The 19,547-nt window shown below is 49.8% G+C and overlaps 1 protein-coding gene across 2 annotated transcripts; it reads left to right on the forward strand.

The window, feature by feature from the left end:
- The first annotated feature begins 1,665 nt into the window (after positions 1 to 1,665).
- KLF10 (KLF transcription factor 10) lies at positions 1,666 to 8,164 on the forward strand. Of its 2 annotated transcripts, none has more exons than XM_037133402.2 (4): positions 1,666 to 1,853; positions 4,887 to 5,120; positions 5,280 to 6,195; positions 6,588 to 8,164. In XM_037133402.2, exons 1-4 carry the CDS (start codon positions 1,818 to 1,820, stop codon positions 6,845 to 6,847), a joined length of 1,446 nt encoding a protein of 481 aa, XP_036989297.2. In that variant the 5' UTR covers positions 1,666 to 1,817; the 3' UTR covers positions 6,848 to 8,164. The 2 variants fall into 2 exon arrangements, with proteins under 2 accessions (XP_036989297.2, XP_036989298.2); XM_037133403.2 differs by lacking the exon at positions 1,666 to 1,853 and adding an exon at positions 4,438 to 4,764.
- The last annotated feature ends 11,383 nt before the right edge of the window (positions 8,165 to 19,547 follow it).

Genomic DNA, 19,547 nt, shown 5'->3' on the forward strand with positions numbered 1-19,547 from the left:
TGGAGGAGAGACAGGAAGAACAGCCTGGGCTGCTGAGCTGGCGCCCCTCCAGCAGATTCAGGAAAGGCAGTGACAGGAGACCATTCAGTTCTCCTCCTTTCCACCTTGGGCATCTCTGGCGTTAATCGTATTATTATTACTACTGTTGTTGGCTAGCCTGGGCCGTAGATATATCAGGAGAAATCATCGGGAAGTGTTCACAGATTTGACAGTTTCTAAAATAGTTTCCTTTCTATGTTCATTCTATGCTTATTGGTTAAAAAGAAAGTACACTTATATTAGCCTTTCAGTTACACAGAGGTGAGGCAGCTCTCGGGAGGATCCGTGATCAGCCTGTCCAAAGCAGATAAAATATCCCTTGTGCTTTAAGCCCCGTTATCACGACCCAACTTTCCAACAGCTGGGGACTAAAGGGCTATAAGGAGGTAAATAGGGAGTCAAAGCTGAGCCGCGGGCTCCCAATCAGGAGTCCCCGCCCGCCTCCGACCAACCGGAGGTGGAGGATGTAAGGGAGTGGAAGGCGGGCGGTGCTTTGGAGGGGCCCTTGACCTAGCGGATATCCCTGCAGCAATTCCACTCCATGCGTGGCGGAGAGAGCCCCCGGCTTGCCCGGGCTACTGTGGTAGATCCCACCCCACCCCATCCCCACAGTTTCCAGGCAGGGAGGACCTTTCCAAAGGCCTTGGCCTGGGGCCGGCGTGGGGTCTATCTTTGAAACAGCTTGTAGACTGCAACTTAAACTTTAGCAACGTCGACCTCAAAACTCGATCCCGCAACCAACCGTCGGCGCCAGAAAGGATAAAAAAGACCGGTTCTACCGCTCCCATCACCCTATTGGTCCAGTCCTCCAGTTCCCTACGGTCCCCACGCCGTTCTCTTGGCTAGCCAGCAGGAAGGATGGGCGGGGCAGGAAGGATGGGCGGGGCGGGCCGGGGCCGCACCGCTCCCAACCAAGCAGATGGGGAGGGCAAGCCCGCGCCGGAGGCCCAGGCGTGGGCTGGGGGCACAGTAACAGGTGTCGGCCCAGAGACTGGGCTGCCTTCCCTCCTCCTCCCCAGTCCCTGTGATCCCCGCGGCCCAGGGAGGCAAAAACCTAGCGAATGCTCGAGAAATGCAGCTTGATCGGTTAGCGGGATCTGCTTTCTTGCCAGACGAGCAAAGGGATGGCGTTTCCAAATGCAAATCGTTTGGCTTGGACCCTAGTTCGCAGCCGCCGCCTCCCCCGCCCGCTGCCCGGCGTCCCGCCTACCCCGCGGCTGGCTGACTTGGGGCCCGGCGCCAAGGGGACGCGGCAGAGTGGGCATCCCTCCCTACCTCCCACGTGGGACTAGCCCTCCGCAGTGCCTGGGCGCGCCGCCGCGCCTCCGGACTAGGTCCCCTCCCGCGGCACCGCCCCCTAGACTGGGGCGGGTAACGACAAGCGTGGGGTGGGCGAGGGGTGGGGGGGGTGTCACTGAGTCAGGTGGCAGCGGGAGTCCCTCGGGCAGAGGGAACACGCTGCCTGGGATTGTGTACACGCTCCACTGACACAAGCTTCACGCTGCCGGGCAGCCGCTGATCACGCGTGGCCCCGCGAGCCTATTGGCCGGCATCTCACACACCTTTGTCGTTGATTGGCCAGCCTCAGGCTCCGCCCCAACCCCGCCCGCGGCGCGCGGCAGGCGGAGCGGCTACCTGAATGGGGAGGGGGCAGACGGCGCGGAGCGCGGTGTCGGCGGCGGGAGTGTCGTCGAGTGTCTCTGGGTGCTTGTCTGTGGCCAAGCAGTGGAGCAGACTAACAGCCAGTCATCTTGCCGCCCGCGGCCAGGCAGCCAACCATGCTCAACTTCGGCGCTTCTCTCCAGCAGGCTGCGGTAAGTCACCTGGGAATGCCCCTGTCCTTCCCTGCCTTGCCACGTCTGAGGGGCCAGCGGGTCCGCGAACCCCGAGCTCCTGACATCAGCCACGCCTGAGGACCAGGGCTGCAGAGGAGTCGTTGGGAAGGCTGGGGTCTTCCTGCAGACAAGGCATTGATGAGGGCGTGTGTGTCGCGAGGGGTCAAGAGAAGCGGCCTGGGATGTAAAACCAAGGGAGAGACGGGTCTTGTTCAAGGTGTAATAAGGGGAAGGGGCAGCTCCCGAGACAGACTTGAGGCTAGTAAAGAAGATGACTGGAGGGGTGGGAAGAGTGAGGAGGGGGCTGCTGCCTGGCAGCGAGGTTAGGGTAATGTGTAAAGGAGGTAACAAGGGGGCCACCCTGCACCTGGCGCCGGGAAAGATGTCTCTTCTTGGATCAGGACTGAGACCCAGGATGGGAGGGGGCTGCCCGCGAGCATTTGAGAAGCGGGATGTCCACGGGAGAGGAGACCCTCTCCCGGGGGGTCTGAATGGAGGCTTGCAGGATGGGGGACTGCTCAGCAGATAGCCGGGGGCTGGAGAAGGGATCGCCCAGCGGGGATGTGGGGGAATGGCACGCGGAGTGCAAACCGCCTAGGAGGGGGATGGAGTTGACCCCCCAGACGTCGGCAGGGGACTCCCCATCCCCAGTGGGGGCAGGTGGCCGCCTTCTGTGAACCTCTTGGAGGGGGTGGGGAGCCGCCTCGGGGATGGGAGGGTGGAAAGCGGGACCTTGCAGCGGGGCGGGGAGAGTCGAGGGGGGAGCTGGGGCCGCGAGACGCGGGGGCCGCATGTCTAGGCGGGAGCCGCAGGCCTTGGGGCCGCGCGTCTGAAGCCCGGGCCTGTGGGGGCTGCACGTCTGGGATCCCGTGGAGACGCGTGGGGGGCGGGGGCCGGAGCTGCCGGATTTCGGGGAGGGTGCGCCGCGTCTGCTCGGAAAGGCCGGGTGGTCTGAGATCCCCCGGGCGGCGTGGGAGGGAAGCACCGAGGGCTCGGCTGGGAGGGGGCGGGGGCCGGGTTTCCGCGGGGACCCGGCTCCTCCCCCGGCTGCTAAGGCGGAGGCCGGGGGTGGGCTGGGAGCGGGTGCGCCCGGGGAGCTACTCGTCCCCGAGTGACCCAGCTCTGGCCTCCACCAGGGGCGGGAGCGAGGCCCGGCCCCGCTGTCGGTTCCTAAGGGAACCGCGACGAGCTGGGAGGGGCGGGCACTCCCAGAGTAGGGCGTCTGCGGCCCCGCCCCTCCCTGCGGGCTCCGGCGCGCACTGCCGAGCGGTTGGCGGCGGCTCCCGGGGCCCCTCCCCAGGGCTGGCGCGAGGGCGGGGGCCGGGAGCTCAGGAAGTAGGTGAAAGGTGACGGCGCGGCAATTCCCAGTTCACGTTTCCTGCGCTGCCGGGAGCAGCCGCTGATCACGCTTTGTTCACATGCCTCGCCCCCTCCTCCCACCGCCCCCGCCCTGGCAGCCCAGCCAATCCGGACCGGGGCCGCCAGGCTGGCTGGCCTATGGCGGGGGCAGGGATGCTGGGACGTGCGAGCAGCGAGGAATGTTCCCAGTGACTCACCCGTGAGCCTCATTGAGGTTAGGGCGGCCCCATCCGTCTGTCCCCGCCAGCGAGGATCTCCCCCGCCGTCTGCCTCCGCCCCTCGTCTGCCTCCCACTCCTCGTCTGCCTCCCCCGCCCGTGCCTCCGCCCGCGCTTCCCTTTCCTCCCTCCGGCCCCACTCCCTTTCCTGCCCTCCCCGCATTTCTTCCAGCTCACAGTTCTCTTCCCTGCTGGCTGCCTTTTCTCCTTTTTTCTTTGCATTGGCAGCTTGAGGCTTTTACACCTATATGCGCTGTCCATTGCAACTTACATAAAGGCGTGCTCGATTATGCAATTGCACTGTTAGCGATATATGTAGAGCAATAGCTGGTTTTTCTAAGTATTTCAACCCAAAGGGTTTATGCCTTTTAAAAAATGAGTGTTGAGAATAATACCTTGTAGAGAATGTTCAGTATTTTTACACAATCTCTGGTTTGAGAGAAAGACTGGGATCTCATTAATGGAAAATGAGAGTGGATAGTACCAATATTTATAAAGTGCAGTTTATGGGACTTTAATATAAAGCATTGAACACTTAAAAGGAGCTGTACATATGAATAGAAAGCATGTGCTGTTACTCTTGTCATCAAGCAGTTCTTTAAAAAATTAGCATACTTGCTTGATTTGATTATTACAAACTCCTTGCAGCCAAGATTTTTGCAGATTCTGAGCAAAATTGCTAAATTTTCTGATTATCTTTTTTTTTTCAGCATTATTGCATTAGCTGGTCATAATTGTGAATAGCAAACCATTGTGTTAAAAATAAATCCACTGAAAGGGAACACAAACATGAAGAAATTGAAACTTAACCAAAAGTTTTGGTATTTTTCCATATGTTTCACTTTTATCCCTCTTTACCCTAGATAAGTTTTAAAAAAAAGGTAGATTTCAAATAACCTGATACATTAATTTGAAAGAGCCTCAGAGGATTTTTTTTGTTCTGTTAACTTTTATTGTAAAGCACAAAGTTTTCAAAGGTCAGGCCCATAAGAACAGGCCAGAGCTCTGTCTACTGCATTTCCTTTTTAAAGAAAGTCTTGAAAAAAGAAAACTTCTTTAGAGCATACCCTTAGTTATTTTCTCTGACCCCAGTTGCAAGTGGCTACTCTGGAAAGAACATACAACTTTTTTTCTTCCAAGCCTAGAGCTTCTCTCTTCCCTCCCTCCCCCAAAAAATGCACTGATGGCCTTTGGCCTTGGTCCTCTTAATGACAATCACATGCTCCTTTCTATCTGGCAGGGATATCAGTGTTCAAGCAAAAACGTGAGACAAAGAATGAGGAAGGTTTTTATTACCATTACCAGCAGAGTGGGGTGAGAGAAAAAATATTTCACATTTAAATTTGGAAAGTTTTGCAATTAGCAAAAAAGGGGGAAAATGACACAGTGTAACTAATATATGCTTAGAAGTATTTAATCTTTTTTTGCCCCCACAGGAGGAAAGAATGGAAATGATCTCTGAAAGATCCAAAGAGAGTATGTATTCCTGGAACAAAACTGCAGAGAAAAGTGATTTTGAAGCTGTAGAAGCACTTATGTCAATGAGCTGCAGTTGGAAGTCTGATTTTAAGAAATACATTGAAAATAGACCTGTTACACCAGTATCTGATATGTCAGAGGAAGAGAACCTGCTTCCGGGTACACCGGATTTTCATACCATCCCAGCATTTGTAAGTATTGTTTTTTAAATATATTTTATTGATTATGCCATTACAGTTGTCCCATTATAAGTATTGTTTTTTAAGATGACTGTAAATTATATACTTCCTTATAATTTTCATAATGGACTCTTACGTTTCTCAAACTGTTGCCTGTATATTTCTTTGTAGTGTTTGACTCCACCTTACAGTCCTTCTGACTTTGAACCCTCTCAAGTGTCAAATCTGATGGCACCAGCGCCATCTGCCGGACACCTCAAATCATTCTCAGATACTTCCAAGCCTCACATTGCTGCACCATTAAAAGAGGAAGATAAGAGCACAATGCCTGTCCCCAAACTCCCCAAGGCTCAGGCAACAAGTGTGATTCGTCATACAGCTGATGCCCAGCTGTGTAACCACCGATCCTGCCCAGTGAAAGCAGCCAGCATCCTCAACTGTCAGGACAATTCTTTTCAAAGAAGAACCCACCTCAGTGTTGAGGCTGCAAGAAAAAACATACCTTGTGCAGCTGTGTCACCAAACAGATCGAAATGTGAGAGAAGCACAGTAGCAAATGTTGATGAGAAAGCAGGTGCTGTGCTTTATGACTTTTCTGTGCCTTCCTCAGAGACAGTCATCTGTAGGTCTCAGCCAGCCCCTGTGTCCCCCCAACAAAAGTCAGTATTGGTTTCTCCACCTGCAGCAGTATCAACAGGGGGAGTGCCACCTATGCCGGTCATCTGTCAGATGGTTCCCCTCCCTGCAAACAACCCTGTTGTGACAACAGTTGTTCCCAGCACTCCACCCAGTCAGCCACCAGCGGTCTGCCCACCTGTTGTGTTCATGGGCACTCAGGTGCCCAAAGGCGCTGTCATGTTTGTCGTACCCCAGCCAGTTGTCCAGAATCCAAAGCCTGCGGTAGTGAGCCCAAATGGCACCAGACTCTCTCCCATTGCCCCTGCTCCAGGGTTTTCCCCTTCCACAGCAAAAGTCACTCCTCAGATTGACTCATCAAGGATAAGGAGTCACATCTGTAGCCATCCAGGATGTGGCAAGACGTACTTCAAAAGTTCTCATCTGAAGGCCCACATGAGAACGCATACAGGTACCAGCCGTTTCTTATTTATGTCATAAGAATTTAGATGACATTTTCTTGGTAGTGATCACAAATGTAAACCAGGCATATTAAGGAAGAACTTGCAAGTTTCTTTAAATGTCTTGAGTAGCTACTTTAATAAGGTCTTTTAAATAAATTACTTGTAAAGCCTTTGTACTGTAGTTAAAGTGCTAAAATGTTTTTGATTTAGGTTCCTTTTATAAAGGGAAGGCTTTTGTCAATGTGATGGTGGAAGTTGAAAATAGATACATGTATAGTACTTACTTGACAGTTTATTAATTTAATAGCCTTTTAAAAATACTACCTTTAGATATAATGAAGTGTAATTTACAGAGATTCAGTAAATGCATAGTAATGATAATCTGAATTTTTCGTTTCAGGAGAAAAGCCTTTTAGCTGTAGCTGGAAAGGTTGCGAAAGGAGGTTTGCTCGTTCTGATGAACTGTCCAGACACCGACGAACCCACACAGGTGAGAAGAAATTTGCTTGTCCCATGTGTGACCGGCGGTTCATGAGGAGTGACCACTTGACCAAGCATGCCCGGCGTCATCTGTCAGCCAAGAAGCTACCAAACTGGCAGATGGAAGTGAGCAAGTTGAACGACATTGCCCTACCTCCAGCTGCTGCTCCCACGCAGTGACAAATCAGAAGGTGAAGAATCAGAACTAACTTTGGTCGCAGCTGGGAGCCAGTGGTGATGTAAGAACGTTTCCACTGCAAGCCCGTGGCCCTCGAGTGCAGGCTGAAAGCAGAAACCCCACAGCTTGGGGAGAAGGCCCTGGCGGGGTTAGATGACAAGAAGTGCTGTGGTCCCAGGCACGTCACGGAGTGGCAGGATTCATTTGTTATCACATGAAAGAGACGGGGAAGCTTTTACTCTAAATATCTTTGGAGGGTTTCAGATGAGGTCAGCACAGGCAGCACAGATGTTCAATCTGTGTGCATAATTTGCTATGTTACCTTTGCCGTATACTCGAGACCAACTTTTCAATGTGATTCTTCTAGAGCACTGGTTTCAAGAGTATAGAGACTGGAAATCAACATTACGGTACAGAGATGGAGATAGAAAAATCGGTTTTTATTATTACAAATATTGTCATCTTTTCCTAGAGTTATCTTGTTTACTATTCCTAGTCTTTCCAGTCAACTTTGTGGACACAGTTGTTAAATAGGCCTAGCATTTTTACATAATTGCTGACATTTGGATTTGATGAGCTGTATATTGCTACAGAGGGCCCAAAGTTTTGGCATCCTCAGTAATTTAATTGCTTTGAAGTGTAGCTACAATTTTTCTGCATTTTTGTTTCGAATGTTTAACAAATGACTATATCTAGTCATTTTATTATGCTTTGAATTTTAGTTTGCCTGCAGTTTCTTGTGTAGATTTGAAAATTGTATACCAATGTGTTTTCTGTAGAGACTTAAGATACACTGCACTTTGTTTAGAAAAAAGTTTCAAAAGTGAAAATATATATTATAAAGAAGGGATATGAAGAATTTTAGATAACTCCTTGAAAAAGATGGCGGATGTCATCAGTAAAGTATCCTCATGTTGTGAGGATGGAACACATGCTTTATTGAATTAGAAAGTCAGTGACCGTTGTTCACAGGGGACAGACAATGTCCTGTCAATTTACCTGTTAATTTATAGGAGGTTTATGGGGGGGGTGTGGAACTAGATGTGTAGAAAAACTACTAGAACATTCACTTTTGTTAACAGTATTTTTGTTATATTCTGTTGTGTAGTGGATAATATACACAGTGGTAAAACAAAAGTAAATTGTTTCAAATATATAGTGAAATATGTCTCCATATCTACCCATTTAACATTTTTCTCTATATTGGGTCTAGATTTCTGATACCCAAACTCTTAGACCCTTGGAAAAGTTTTCTTTTAATAAAAAGTTCTTGTGATTTACAATTTGCACAATATTTCTTTTGTTGTACTTTATATCTTGTTTACAATAAAGAATTTCCTTTGGTATTTATAACTGGTTGATTGCATTTGTTGAGAACCATTCTCTAACCTTGACATTAATCACTTATGGTACTATCAAAGGACTTAGTGTCCGAACCTCTCCGAGGGCCTCATTTCAATTTGGAACTGTAGGAGTGTGTCTTTAATATACAAATCTGTTTAGAGGGCATGTGCAAAGTGAAGCCAGCTCTCTGTTTATTTACACAATGTAAGAGCTTGCCCAGTACACTTTAATTTTTAAACATTCTTGTACATTTTGGTGATTTGGGATTGAAATGTAGCTCTGGCTCTTAGCAAACCCTTAAATAGCATTACGTTAAAGGTACTACAGTGAATAATTTAAGCAGTGAGACTGCTGTGGCAAATGAAAAGAAGACTGACTTACTAAATGAAGACTAAATTGTTCACCTCCAGAAGTTAGATTAGCTCAGACCATTAAATAATACCTCAAACACAATAAACATACTGTTACACTGCATGAAAGTTAATCCACCTATGTAAAGGAATACTTACTAATCACTCATCACCAAAATGAACTAGAAGCTGTAAATGCTACTTGAATTGAGTATAATCTTGGAGATTACTGTTTTAGTTTGCTCTGAAATCCCCTTGTGGTCATGAGAGAACATCTTCCATGGTGCCCAACTTCACCATTGACCTAGTCTGGGTCACTGTCGAATCATCCATGGTAAAGGGTAATGTATGTACTTGGCACCAGTTGCAGGACACACCTCTTTTCCTGGAAACTTAACACCACCTAATTACAACACAGCCTCTGGACAGGACCTTGCTATTCTGCAGCTTCTGTGTTGGGAAACTGGACCCTCCTGTCTCCACCAGACTTCCTCATGATTGCAGGTCAGAAGTGGGAAGGGAGGAAGGTAGCTGACCCAGTGCCTGGTCCCTTGTAATGACACAGCCAGTGGCGATGTGCCACCCATTGCTGTGTTCTTCCCAGTCCTAGTTGGCATCTGAGACTTCCCCTTACAAATCTTGCAGATCAAATCATTTGAACAGAACAGTGTTTGCGTTGAATGTTTGTGCAGGCTCCGATCTTGAGGCGAAGTTGCCCCAAAGTGAGTACACTTGCAGCATGTTACGATGATGCATGAGTGTAGCTTTAGCAATTCAGTTTTGGTTGTTTCTTGTCCGACATACTAAGTTGGACTATATGAAATTGCTGCCATTCACTTGGTCTTTCAACAGCTCATTATTCAGAAAGTTTTAGACTCAGAAAAAGGTGCAAAAATAGTTCCCATTTACCCCTTCATCCAGGTTCGCCTTAGAACACCTTACATAGCTACAGAACACTTCAAAACTAAGAAATTAACCTTGGTGCAATGCCGTTAAGTAGAGGGCTTACTTGGTTTTCACTAGTTTTTCTGCTAATGTGGTCCTTCTATTACTGGACCCAATTCAGGATCTCAAATTGCATTTCATTATCATTTCTCCAGTTTCTCCCAGTCTGGTGGTTCTTGTCTCTTTTGAATAGTACTTGTTCATTATTTTCTAGAATGCTCCTCATTTCGGGTTTGTCTGCTGTTTTTTTCATGAGGAGATTAAAGCTATGTGTTAACCGGGAAGATAAAGAGTAATAATGTCCTCAGTGCGTCATATCAAGGAATACATAATGTCTATCACTAGTGTTTATTCATGATCACTTGGCTAAGTGATACCTGTTGGAATTTTCCACTGTAAACTGACTATTTTTCTCTTTGTAATTATTATTTGGAGGGAGAGCTACTTTAACGCTATGCCAGTAACCTTGTTTCTTAAACTTTTGCCCCTCAGTATCCTTCAGTGGATCTTGCCTGAGGTGGTTACTACTGTTGGGGCAAATCCCCAAAAGTCTACATTCGGGATCGATTCTGAAGAACTGACCTGTGGCCTAATTCAAAATTGTAAGAGCTTTAATAGGAGAAACACATACACAGGTAAAGCAGCTTCTCCCAGCAGTGGCCAGCTGGGGAGAATCCACACCCCTTCCAGCACAAGGTCTCCTTTCTACTGGGGATAAATAGTAAAAGTATATGGTGGGTGGTCACGAAGACGTCCAGAAAGAACAATGCATTTCTCAGTTAACAAATACCATCAGGTAGTTATCCACGCTTTATACGTTCATTAACCTCTTTTCTGGGGGGCAAGATGTTTATCTTTGGGTGGCATTTGGGTTTGCTGGGTAGTCAGCCACGCCTGAGGCTACAGAGAGAGTTAAACAGTCGCAGAAGGTTAAACAGCAAGCCCAACATTTCCCAGATGCCTTTACTGCTGGAACCTCATTGCATCTGAGTTCCCTGCGACTGGTATACTAATGGTGATTGGCTATTTTCTGACTTACTTATTAATTGCAATTCTGTAAGAGGGAGTCGTTGCTTCTCTCCTACTTCTTTATGCATTTAGTTACTTGTGTCAGTATCGACTTTGGGATATTTATGTCAGTCTTTGAGTTCCAATACATTTTGTAAGTCAGTTGCTCCAATTTGGCCCTTGTTAGCTCTTTCAATATTCAATCATTTTTGACTGAAAAAGATGTAAATTCCGTATGATTCAACCTATTATTTCTCACTAGAATGAGAGCAGTTGGCATTAGTCATTTGATTTTCGGGGAGTTTTCTTTACCCACCTTGCTACCACCCTGTCTAATGCACCTTTTCACACCTGAGCAACTGCACCTGCCCATTACCGGTCTGGCTGCCCCGGTCTTGTCACCCTACCATCCAGTCTCCTCGCCACAGAGACCTGAAAACACAGGTCAGGCCGTATCACTTCCTCGTTTAAAAGACTTTAAAACCTTTCCACTGCTCTCAGGGCAGATGAACTTGGGATTTCTTAACATGGCCCAGGGCAGTGCAGTCCAGTAGAAATATGGGAGCCACACAGCCAATTCAAAATTATCTGGTAAAACTTTATAGCAGAAAAGTAGAAAGTGATATTTTTATTGACCCAGGGTATCCAAAATATTATCATTTCAGCATGTGACCCCTATAAAATTGTTGATGAGCTATATTACATTTCTTGGTACTAATCTTAGAAATCCAGTGTGAATTATACGCTCACAGCACACCTCGATGGGGACTAACCACATTTCGAGTGCTCATTAGCCACACGTGGCAAGTGGCAGCTGAAGTGCCCCGAGCGGATCTAGAAGCCCCTGCCCCATCAGGCTTCCACCGACCTCCCACACCACCTTCCACCTCATTCTCCGTGTTGTGCCAAGCTCTGAGCCTTCACATATATTTTTTCAGCTGGGAGAGCTTCCCTGCTTTTTTACCTTGGCATTTCCTCTGTCGTAATAATCATTGCCCTTTACTAAAATTGCCTAATGTCTTTTTCTCTGGACTGTAAAGCTCCGTGAGGACAAGGACCCCGTGGGTCTTGCTCACGCTGCTACATCCCCAGCATCCAGCGTGGTGCCTGACACTTGGCGAGGGCTCACTGAATTCCGTCGGACTGAAAACTGAACCAGAGGAGGCTGGTGCCATGTTAGGAAGGAAGAACAATCAGGAAGATGTTACGTGACCTGAGGACACAGACGAAGGCGATGAAAAGCTCAAGACTGCCATTGTCTTATCCCCAAACTCACCGCTAGTGGTGGCAGACCATTTACTACACAGTACACATTCTGAAAGAGCCCCATGGCATTTGGATTCTCTTGATTGTATCTCTACCAGGGCGGAGAAGACATCTGAGCAGGATGGACTGACACGAGGCTCACGAAGGCCCTCGTGTGATTCTAATTCCTGGCCCGGCCCGGCTGGGAAGTGGTGCCTCAGGTCTCACCTCACCCTTTGTCTGTGGGGAGGCAGGGACGGAAAAGGGGACTTTCACAAGGCACTAGGCAGTGAGCCAAGGCTTGGAGCTAGCAGAGCTCTTTTGGAAGGTGACATCAACGGGCACCTTGAGAGAAGCCTTTCATCTAGAGATGTCTCCCTGATTTTGTTCTGGGGCCTTACTCCAGTCCTGGTATTTTTCTGTCCAGCTTGAGTCGAAACGTGACTTACAGTTGGTCCTCAGAGAGAACAGCCTCGAACTCTCCACAGGCAGCTGTGCTCTGGAGAAGGCATCAGGGAAACAGCCCCCACCAAATGAAAAGAGCCGGTCTGTTCGGATTCTCCGAAGAAAGAGAACCCTTGAGGATGCGCACACACACACAGAGTGGCCACCCCTTATCCTCCGTTTCACTTCTGTGTTTCAATTACCTGTGGTCAACTGTGGCCCCAAAATATTAAATTTCCCCAACCATCCACATTGTCAGCTCCTTGACATCCAACCATCGACATCATTGTGGCTCAGTGATTCAGGGTCAGATGCCCGTCTTTCTGATGTGTCTTTAGAAGGTCAGTAGTAGCCTAATGCTGCAAAATAATGTCTGCGCCATTCACCTCACTTGATCTCATCAGGTAGGCATTTTATTACCTTACATCACGGCAGAGAGAAGGGTGAGTGCAGTACAATAAAAGATTTTGAGAGAGAGATCACAATCACAGAACTTTTATTATAGTATATTATTATAATTATGCTTTTTATTATTAGGTATTTTTATTAATCTCTTACTGTGCCTAATGTATAAATTAAAACTTATCATAGTCTCTGTAGGGCTTGGTACAATCTGCCATTTCAGGCCTCCACTGGAGGTCTTGGAACATGGCCTCTGTGTGATTCAGGGCAAGTTAGGATTAAGAGCGAGGATGAAATGAATCAGCACATACAAAGCACCAGGAATGCTTAGCACATAGTGAGCACAACATGTAAGGGTTTATGAGAATGATGATGTCTGCATTTCAAATGCCCCAGCCACAGGGAGCCTGTCTGGGTATAAGACTGACCTATTTGGGATCTCTGCCGCAAGAGACCAAAAAGGAGGTTCTTGTGGAAAGTTTCATACACACGGTTTTTGGAGCGACACATGTGCTGTTTCATCGTAAAAACCCTGGGATCGGGCAAATCAGCTGAGTCCTAGGCTTTGAGCTAAAGCTGGAGCCACGGGCTGGTTTCTTCTCCCCAGGCCTGTTGCTTGGGTGAAGAGGTGTTTAACCTTTTTTTCTGCGTCTGAATGTTTGAAGGACTGTTTGTTCGGTTTTGTTTTCAGGCTTTCTTCCGCAGCTGTGCAGTTGATCCTTTTCAATGGGAGTAAGTGCGGCTGTGCTCAAGCCTCCCTGCGCCTTTTGGCCCACGTGTAAGCCCCCTGGGTGGCCTTGGCAGTAGCCAAGGTAACCAGTAACCAGTCGCTGCTGGGGAGACTTGGAGCAGGAATTTGGCCCAGGCCCTCACTCCTCTGTTCTGGTTTGGCTGGTGTAGCACTGAGTCTACCAGTGGCTGTGTTTGGAACGGGGTTAACATGGAGGGACTGCTTCAAGTCAGGCTGGTACTAGGAGACTCAGCCCAACTCCAGGCTAAATTCGCAAGTGATCTGGGGCCAACTGGAAGATCAGGGCAAGACTTAACTTCTGCGTGGAAAGTTGAAAACAAACTATTGTGTTCCTGGCTTCAAACCCTGGCTTCCCCACACACCTAATCTTGGGCATATTGTTTAACTTCTCTGAGCCACATTTTCTTCGTGTCACATGGACATGATATTAATCCTAACGTCAAACTCTTTTGTATTTAACACAGGAGGCACTCAAGAAATGTCAGCATTATTACCTAACTCCCGCCTCCCCTCGCCATTGCAACTGCATCCTGTGGTGCTTGTTTCTGCTCACATTACTCCTCTGATCTAGAAGTGATTTCTCTTTTCTTTCCACTGTGCACATACAAACCTTGTTTGCCACTAATGTTCGTCTCAGGGAGGGAAAGGGGAGGGACCTATCCTGGAACCATTGGAATATGTCTGTATGGGTTTGCCAGAGCTGCTGTAACAAAGTCCCACAGAATGGGTGGATTAAACAACAGGTATCTATCGTCTCACAGTTCTGGAGGCCAGCTGTCTGAGATCAAGGTGTTGGCAGGGTTGGTTTCTTCCAACCTGTGAGGGAGAAGCTATTCCATGCCTCACCCCTTACGTCTGGTGGTTTGCTGGCCATCTTCTGTTCTTTTTTTTTTTAATTTATTTTTTGAGAGAGGGAAAGGGAAGGAGAAAGAGTGGGAGAGAAATATCAATGTGTGGTTGCCCCTCATGCGCCCCCTGCTGGGAACTGGCCTGCAACCCAGGCATGTACCCTGACTGGGAATCGAACCGCGATACTCTGGTCCGCAGGCCCACGCTCAATCCACTGAGCTATGCCAGCCAGGGCATCTGGTGTTCTTTATGTTGCAGAAGCATCATCCCACCTCTGCCTTCACCTTCATGTGGCGTTCTCCCTGAGTGTTTGTCCCTGTGTCCACATTTTCCCTTTTGATAAAGGCATCAACCATATTGGATTAGGGTCCCACCCTAATGACCTCACTTTGACTAATTACATTTGCAACAACCCTATATCCAAATAAGGTCACATTCATAGGTACTGGGGTTAGGACGTATGAATTGGGGTGTGATTATTTAGTGGCATTTCGTCCTGAGATGGTGTAGACTATCGCAACACTGAGCAAGGCGGGCAAGCCCCTGAATGCTGGAGCTGTGAGGCCTGCGGCTGATGGGCCAGGTTCCTGGGGCAAAGGCTGGGGGGCAGGTAGTCTCCTCGGAGCAGCTCAGCCCCTCCAGGGGGAGCTGCCAAGTTCATGGGCCAGCTCTCAGCCCAAGTGTTACATAGAAGGGTCATCCGTTGTTCTTCTGAACTAAGTAAGCCCCGAGCTTTCTTACACAGAGTGGAGCAAGGAAGCTCCTGTGGAGTCCAGGTGGCAGGAGAGTGTCCCTCCCAGAGGTCTCAGAGGACAGAGGGGACAGGGTCCCAGATGTAGGGACAGGGGCTGCCCAGGAGGCAGCAGCAGGTCAGAGTAGAGGCGAGAGGAGGCTCAGGGAGGTGGATGGAGGTCCAGAGCCCGAGCCTCAGGCCAGGGGAAGCAGTTGGAATTTGTGCAGCCCTGGGGTTCTGTCCAATGGATCTTCATCCCCATTTGGCCCATCCTGAGCTTTCCTCTAGTAGGACCACGGGCATATCAGATTTCACACCTTATCGGGGTGTTTACTTTGAACCCCATCCTTTCCACAGAGCTTTCTCAGAAGTCTCCACCTTCACACTAGTTTCTCTCTTTCCTGAATGTGCAGTGTCCTAAACTCCTCCAGCCCTGGCTAAACCCCATCCTGACCTCTTGTTATCTTGACCCTTAACCTGGTGACACATTGGCTCATGTTGGTGGATTCTCTCTCTCACCTCCGGGCAGAGAGGGCATCTGATGCGATCCTGTCTCCTTCCCTGGGCAGAGCTGTGAGCTGGACCAGTAGGGATGGACACAAAAAGCTACGTTTCCCAGGACACTCCCTCCAATTTCCTACCCGAGCCGAGGGATTTATTGCTGGTACAAATGACGCTTCAGGGCTTCTGTGGACCACAGGCTTCCAAGAACATTCTCAGGCCAGGCAAGAAAAGGAAGAAAAGGAAGAAAAACATACTTAAAAAGAAAACTGTGTTCCGCGGAAGCCCCACTGACCCAAAGTCTCCCCCACATTAGCTGACAGGCAGAGCCGCCTGCTGACTGCGCTGCTGGCCAGTGTCCTTGGCCAAAGGCGTGGGCCTGCACTCATGGAGCGCAAATTGAAGATGATGTGACATGAGCCCTCGGGCTGAAGCAGCCTTTTCTCTGACATCGGATGTGGCACTTTGAGTCCTTACCTCAGTGACCTCCGTCTTCATTGGCTGATTCTTGTGCCGCAGCATGCTGCACAGAATCTGCTGTCTGGGGAGCCCATTGGAAGCTGGCCATCCACAATGTCCTTGTTTTTGGAGCTGGGGAAGCAGAGGGGGAGGAGGGAGAGAGAGAGACGGAAATACATTCCGTGATGAGAGTTACTGTGGAACTGCACTCTCCCTCACATACACCAGCGTGCACAGGGGTCTTCTCCTGTGGACACCGCTCGAGTTAGCAGCGTTCTGAAACACGGACCTTCCAACCGCTACAGGGAGTCACCTCCTCGCCCCAGGGTGGGGACTTTGCAGTCTGACCCTAGCCTCCTGTCCCGGTATCCTCCTCTGCCACTGCTGCCACAAACTTCAGACACCAGGGGTGGCATGTCCAATAGGTCACATGCGTGCGGCCAGGGAGCTCAGAGCTGGTGTGGACAGAGGCCGTGTCGCCTCTGCACAGGTCAGCTTTACATGGCCCAGCTCCCCTGGAAAAGGCCACTGACTGCACTTGGTGACCAGAATGGTGGTGGGGGAGCTCTGGGCAGTGGAGCCGGCCTGGCACCCCGGTACCCTAGCTCCTGGCCCACCCTCCTTGGCTGCAGGCCCCGCGTTTCCTCTGGAAGGAGAGCGAAGAACTCCGGTGTTGCAACCAGAGCGGGAAACTAGCTCACATCCTTTCCGGCCCTGCTGCCTCCGGCTCCCTGCTACAGGCTCTGCTGGTTCACCGGGCCAGGTGGGCGGGGTGGGCGGGACCACTGGATGGGGCCCCTGCAAGGCAGTAGCTGAGTGCTGGCTGGGCCCCTGGCTCCGGGTTTGGTTCGTTTTGTTTTTTAGAGGAAGAGGGACTGATTCTCAGCTTCCCAGTTCTCACAATAGGTTTTTTTTTCAGTGTATTTGTAGATGGAGTCTCAGTGACAGCCCGGAATTGTACATTCCACAGGACTACTGTGGACACCAGAAGGTCGATTTATTGCTTTGTGGTGGGGTGGGGAGTAGTGAAGAGAATGTCAGGTGCTATAACAGAAAAATCCAGAAAACAGGTTCACCCCAGCTGATGGGGCTCCTGCCCCTCTGAGCATCGATTCACAAATCCAGGCTCATCCCACACTGTGGCTCCTCCGCCTCAGCAATCGCCCCAGGGGGTGTGTCCGTGCCTGCCAGCCAGTGGGGCAAGGATCGGGGAAGACTGTGCACTGGAGGGGCTTAGGGCCCACCTTAGAGACGGGGCTGCCATAGCCTAGACGGCTTAAAATAGCAAAAATGTATTCTGTCACTGTTTTGGAGACCGGAAATCCCCAAACAAGGGCCCGGCAGAGTTGGTTCCTCTGGAGGCCCCGAGGGAAAATCTTTTCCGTACCCCTCCCTAGGTTCCAGTGGCTGCTGGCAGTCCCTGGTGTCTGCTGGGTAACAATGCGTCACTCCAGCCTCCGTCTCTGTGTTCACGTGGCCCTCTTCCCTGTGTGTCTCTCTGTCTTTTCGTTTGCTGTCTCTTACAAGGACGCTTGTCATTGTATTTAGGGCCCACTCTGATCCAGGATGATCTCATCTCAAGATCCTTCACTTAATTACACCTGCAAAGGCACTTCTGCCAAATCACTGGGACATAAACAGAAGTGTATATTTGGTCTCTGCCCCCAGTTCCTGACACAGAGCTTCTAAAGTTTTGATAATGTCCTGAGTGAGAAGGGTGCTTGGAGCATCTTTTGTTCTAATACTTGACCTTTAACCCCGGCTCCTGACGCAGAGCTCCTAAATCTCTTGGAATTTCCTGAGTGATAGGAGCCATAATCAGGTCTAATGAGGTGACCCTTGAGGGGCTCCCAGAGGGGGCTGGTCACCAGAAAGATCAAGCTTGATTAGAAACTTCAAAGTTCCAGCCCTTCCTCCCACCCTCCAGGGGGGAGGCTGAGTTAATACTTTATCCTCTTACTCAGTGAAGCCTCCTCCACCCGAGGCGAGGGCCCGGCAGAGTTGATTCCCCTAATTGATTCCACAAATCCCCCTAAACTCTGGGCTTCAGAGAGGTTCAAATGGGTGGACACCCCAAGTATCAGGACAGTGTCCCCCTCAGTTCCATGGACAGAAGGTCCTGTACTCGGGACCCTCCCCGATCTCCTCCCGTCACCTGGCTGCTCCTCTGTACCTTTCATTACCTCCTTTATATTAAGCCAATAAATGTGTTTCCCTGAGTTCTGTGAGCTGTTCTAGTGAATTCTCAAACTTGAGGAAGAGGTTGTGGGAACCCCTAATTTATGGTCAGTTGGTCAGAAAGACAGGTGACAACTTGGGACTTGGGGCTGGCGTCTGAAGTTGGGGCAGTCTTGCGGGGCTGAGCCCTTCTCCTGTGAGGTCTGCACTCACCCCAAAGAGTTAGAGTCAGAACTGGGTTAGGTTGCAGGACACCCAGCTGGTGTCCTTTGAGATCAGCAGCATTGGCTGTTCAAAGAAGGTTATCTCGAGGAACCATTGCCAGGCACCAGTAGATAAGGAGCCGTAGATAAGGAGCGGGGCCTCTTCTCTGCCGTGCCCCAGCCTCCTTTGTTTGTAGATCAACTGATTATCTGGGATACATGTTTTTTTCCCCTCTTCCTTAGCTTTAAATTCCCACTCCTGAGTTTAGGCCCTATGCTCAAGTCCAATTAAACACAGCCCCGAATGGAACTGTTAGAGCTGGGGCAGAACTACATGTTAGACCTGCAGGGTCCGACCGGACCTCGGCTCAGCAACCTCAGTACTTGGGTTCTGGCTAAGAAAGGATTCAGAGCCAAGACTCAAACTGTAAGAGAAAGCTGATTTAGAAAGTCGCAGGGGTAGAAGTGAGCTGTGAAAGAAATGGGCCCAGGAAACAAGTTACAGAGGCAAAAGAAGGGCCCTTGGAGCTTAGGGGAGAGAGAGAGAGAGAAAAAAAAGAGAGGGAAGGAAGGGGCGCAAGGGCGCAAGGGGCGCAAGGGCGCAAGGGGCGCAAGGGCGCAAGGGCGCAAGGGCGCAAGGAACCCGAGCCTGAAAGGGCAGGATGTGGGGAAAGGCACTGGCGGGCTGCGGGAAAGCCAAAAGGGGTCCGCCTCTGTCTTCAGGGTATTTATCTGGAAGCATCAGGAAAGGATCCCAATAGAATATTCATCGGCTTTCCAGGTGTGTCCTTTCTGGGTCGTGTTCTCTACTGATTGGTCGGTGCCAGGTTCCGTAGTGCAGCTGGTCCTGATGTCAGCCTTGGTGTCACTTGTCTAGATTTGTTGGTTTTCTGAGCCTGGGACTACAACACAGCTGAGCCCTAGACTTTACCCTCAGGGCTGACGCTCAAGGGAGTGGCCGTGCAAGGGCCTGCAGGGACTGGCTGGAGGCCACTACTCTGGCCTTTAGTTCCTCTTCCAAGGAGGTCTGCCACACCGCTCGTGACATACCAGGGGAGGAAAGGTCAGGGGAGGGCCCAAACCACATGACCAGCAATAGGAAAGGTCAGGGGGTCTAAATCCCAGGGTCAGCGGTATGCTGGGGGAGGAGAGGTTACCCTGGGGGGAAGTCCTTGCTTGCCCCAGTTTTGCCCATTGCTAAGCAACTGGGGCTTTCTGCCCTGGCCTGCCTCCTTGCTCGGCTCTGCTCAAGTCTGCCTGACTGTCTACCACAGCGCTCTGTGCTCGGGT

This window comes from Artibeus jamaicensis, unplaced genomic scaffold, assembly GCF_021234435.1.
Source record: "Artibeus jamaicensis isolate MK-2021 breed Jamaican fruit bat unplaced genomic scaffold, CSHL_Jam_final scaffold_916, whole genome shotgun sequence".
Classification (NCBI taxonomy): domain Eukaryota; kingdom Metazoa; phylum Chordata; class Mammalia; order Chiroptera; family Phyllostomidae; genus Artibeus; species Artibeus jamaicensis.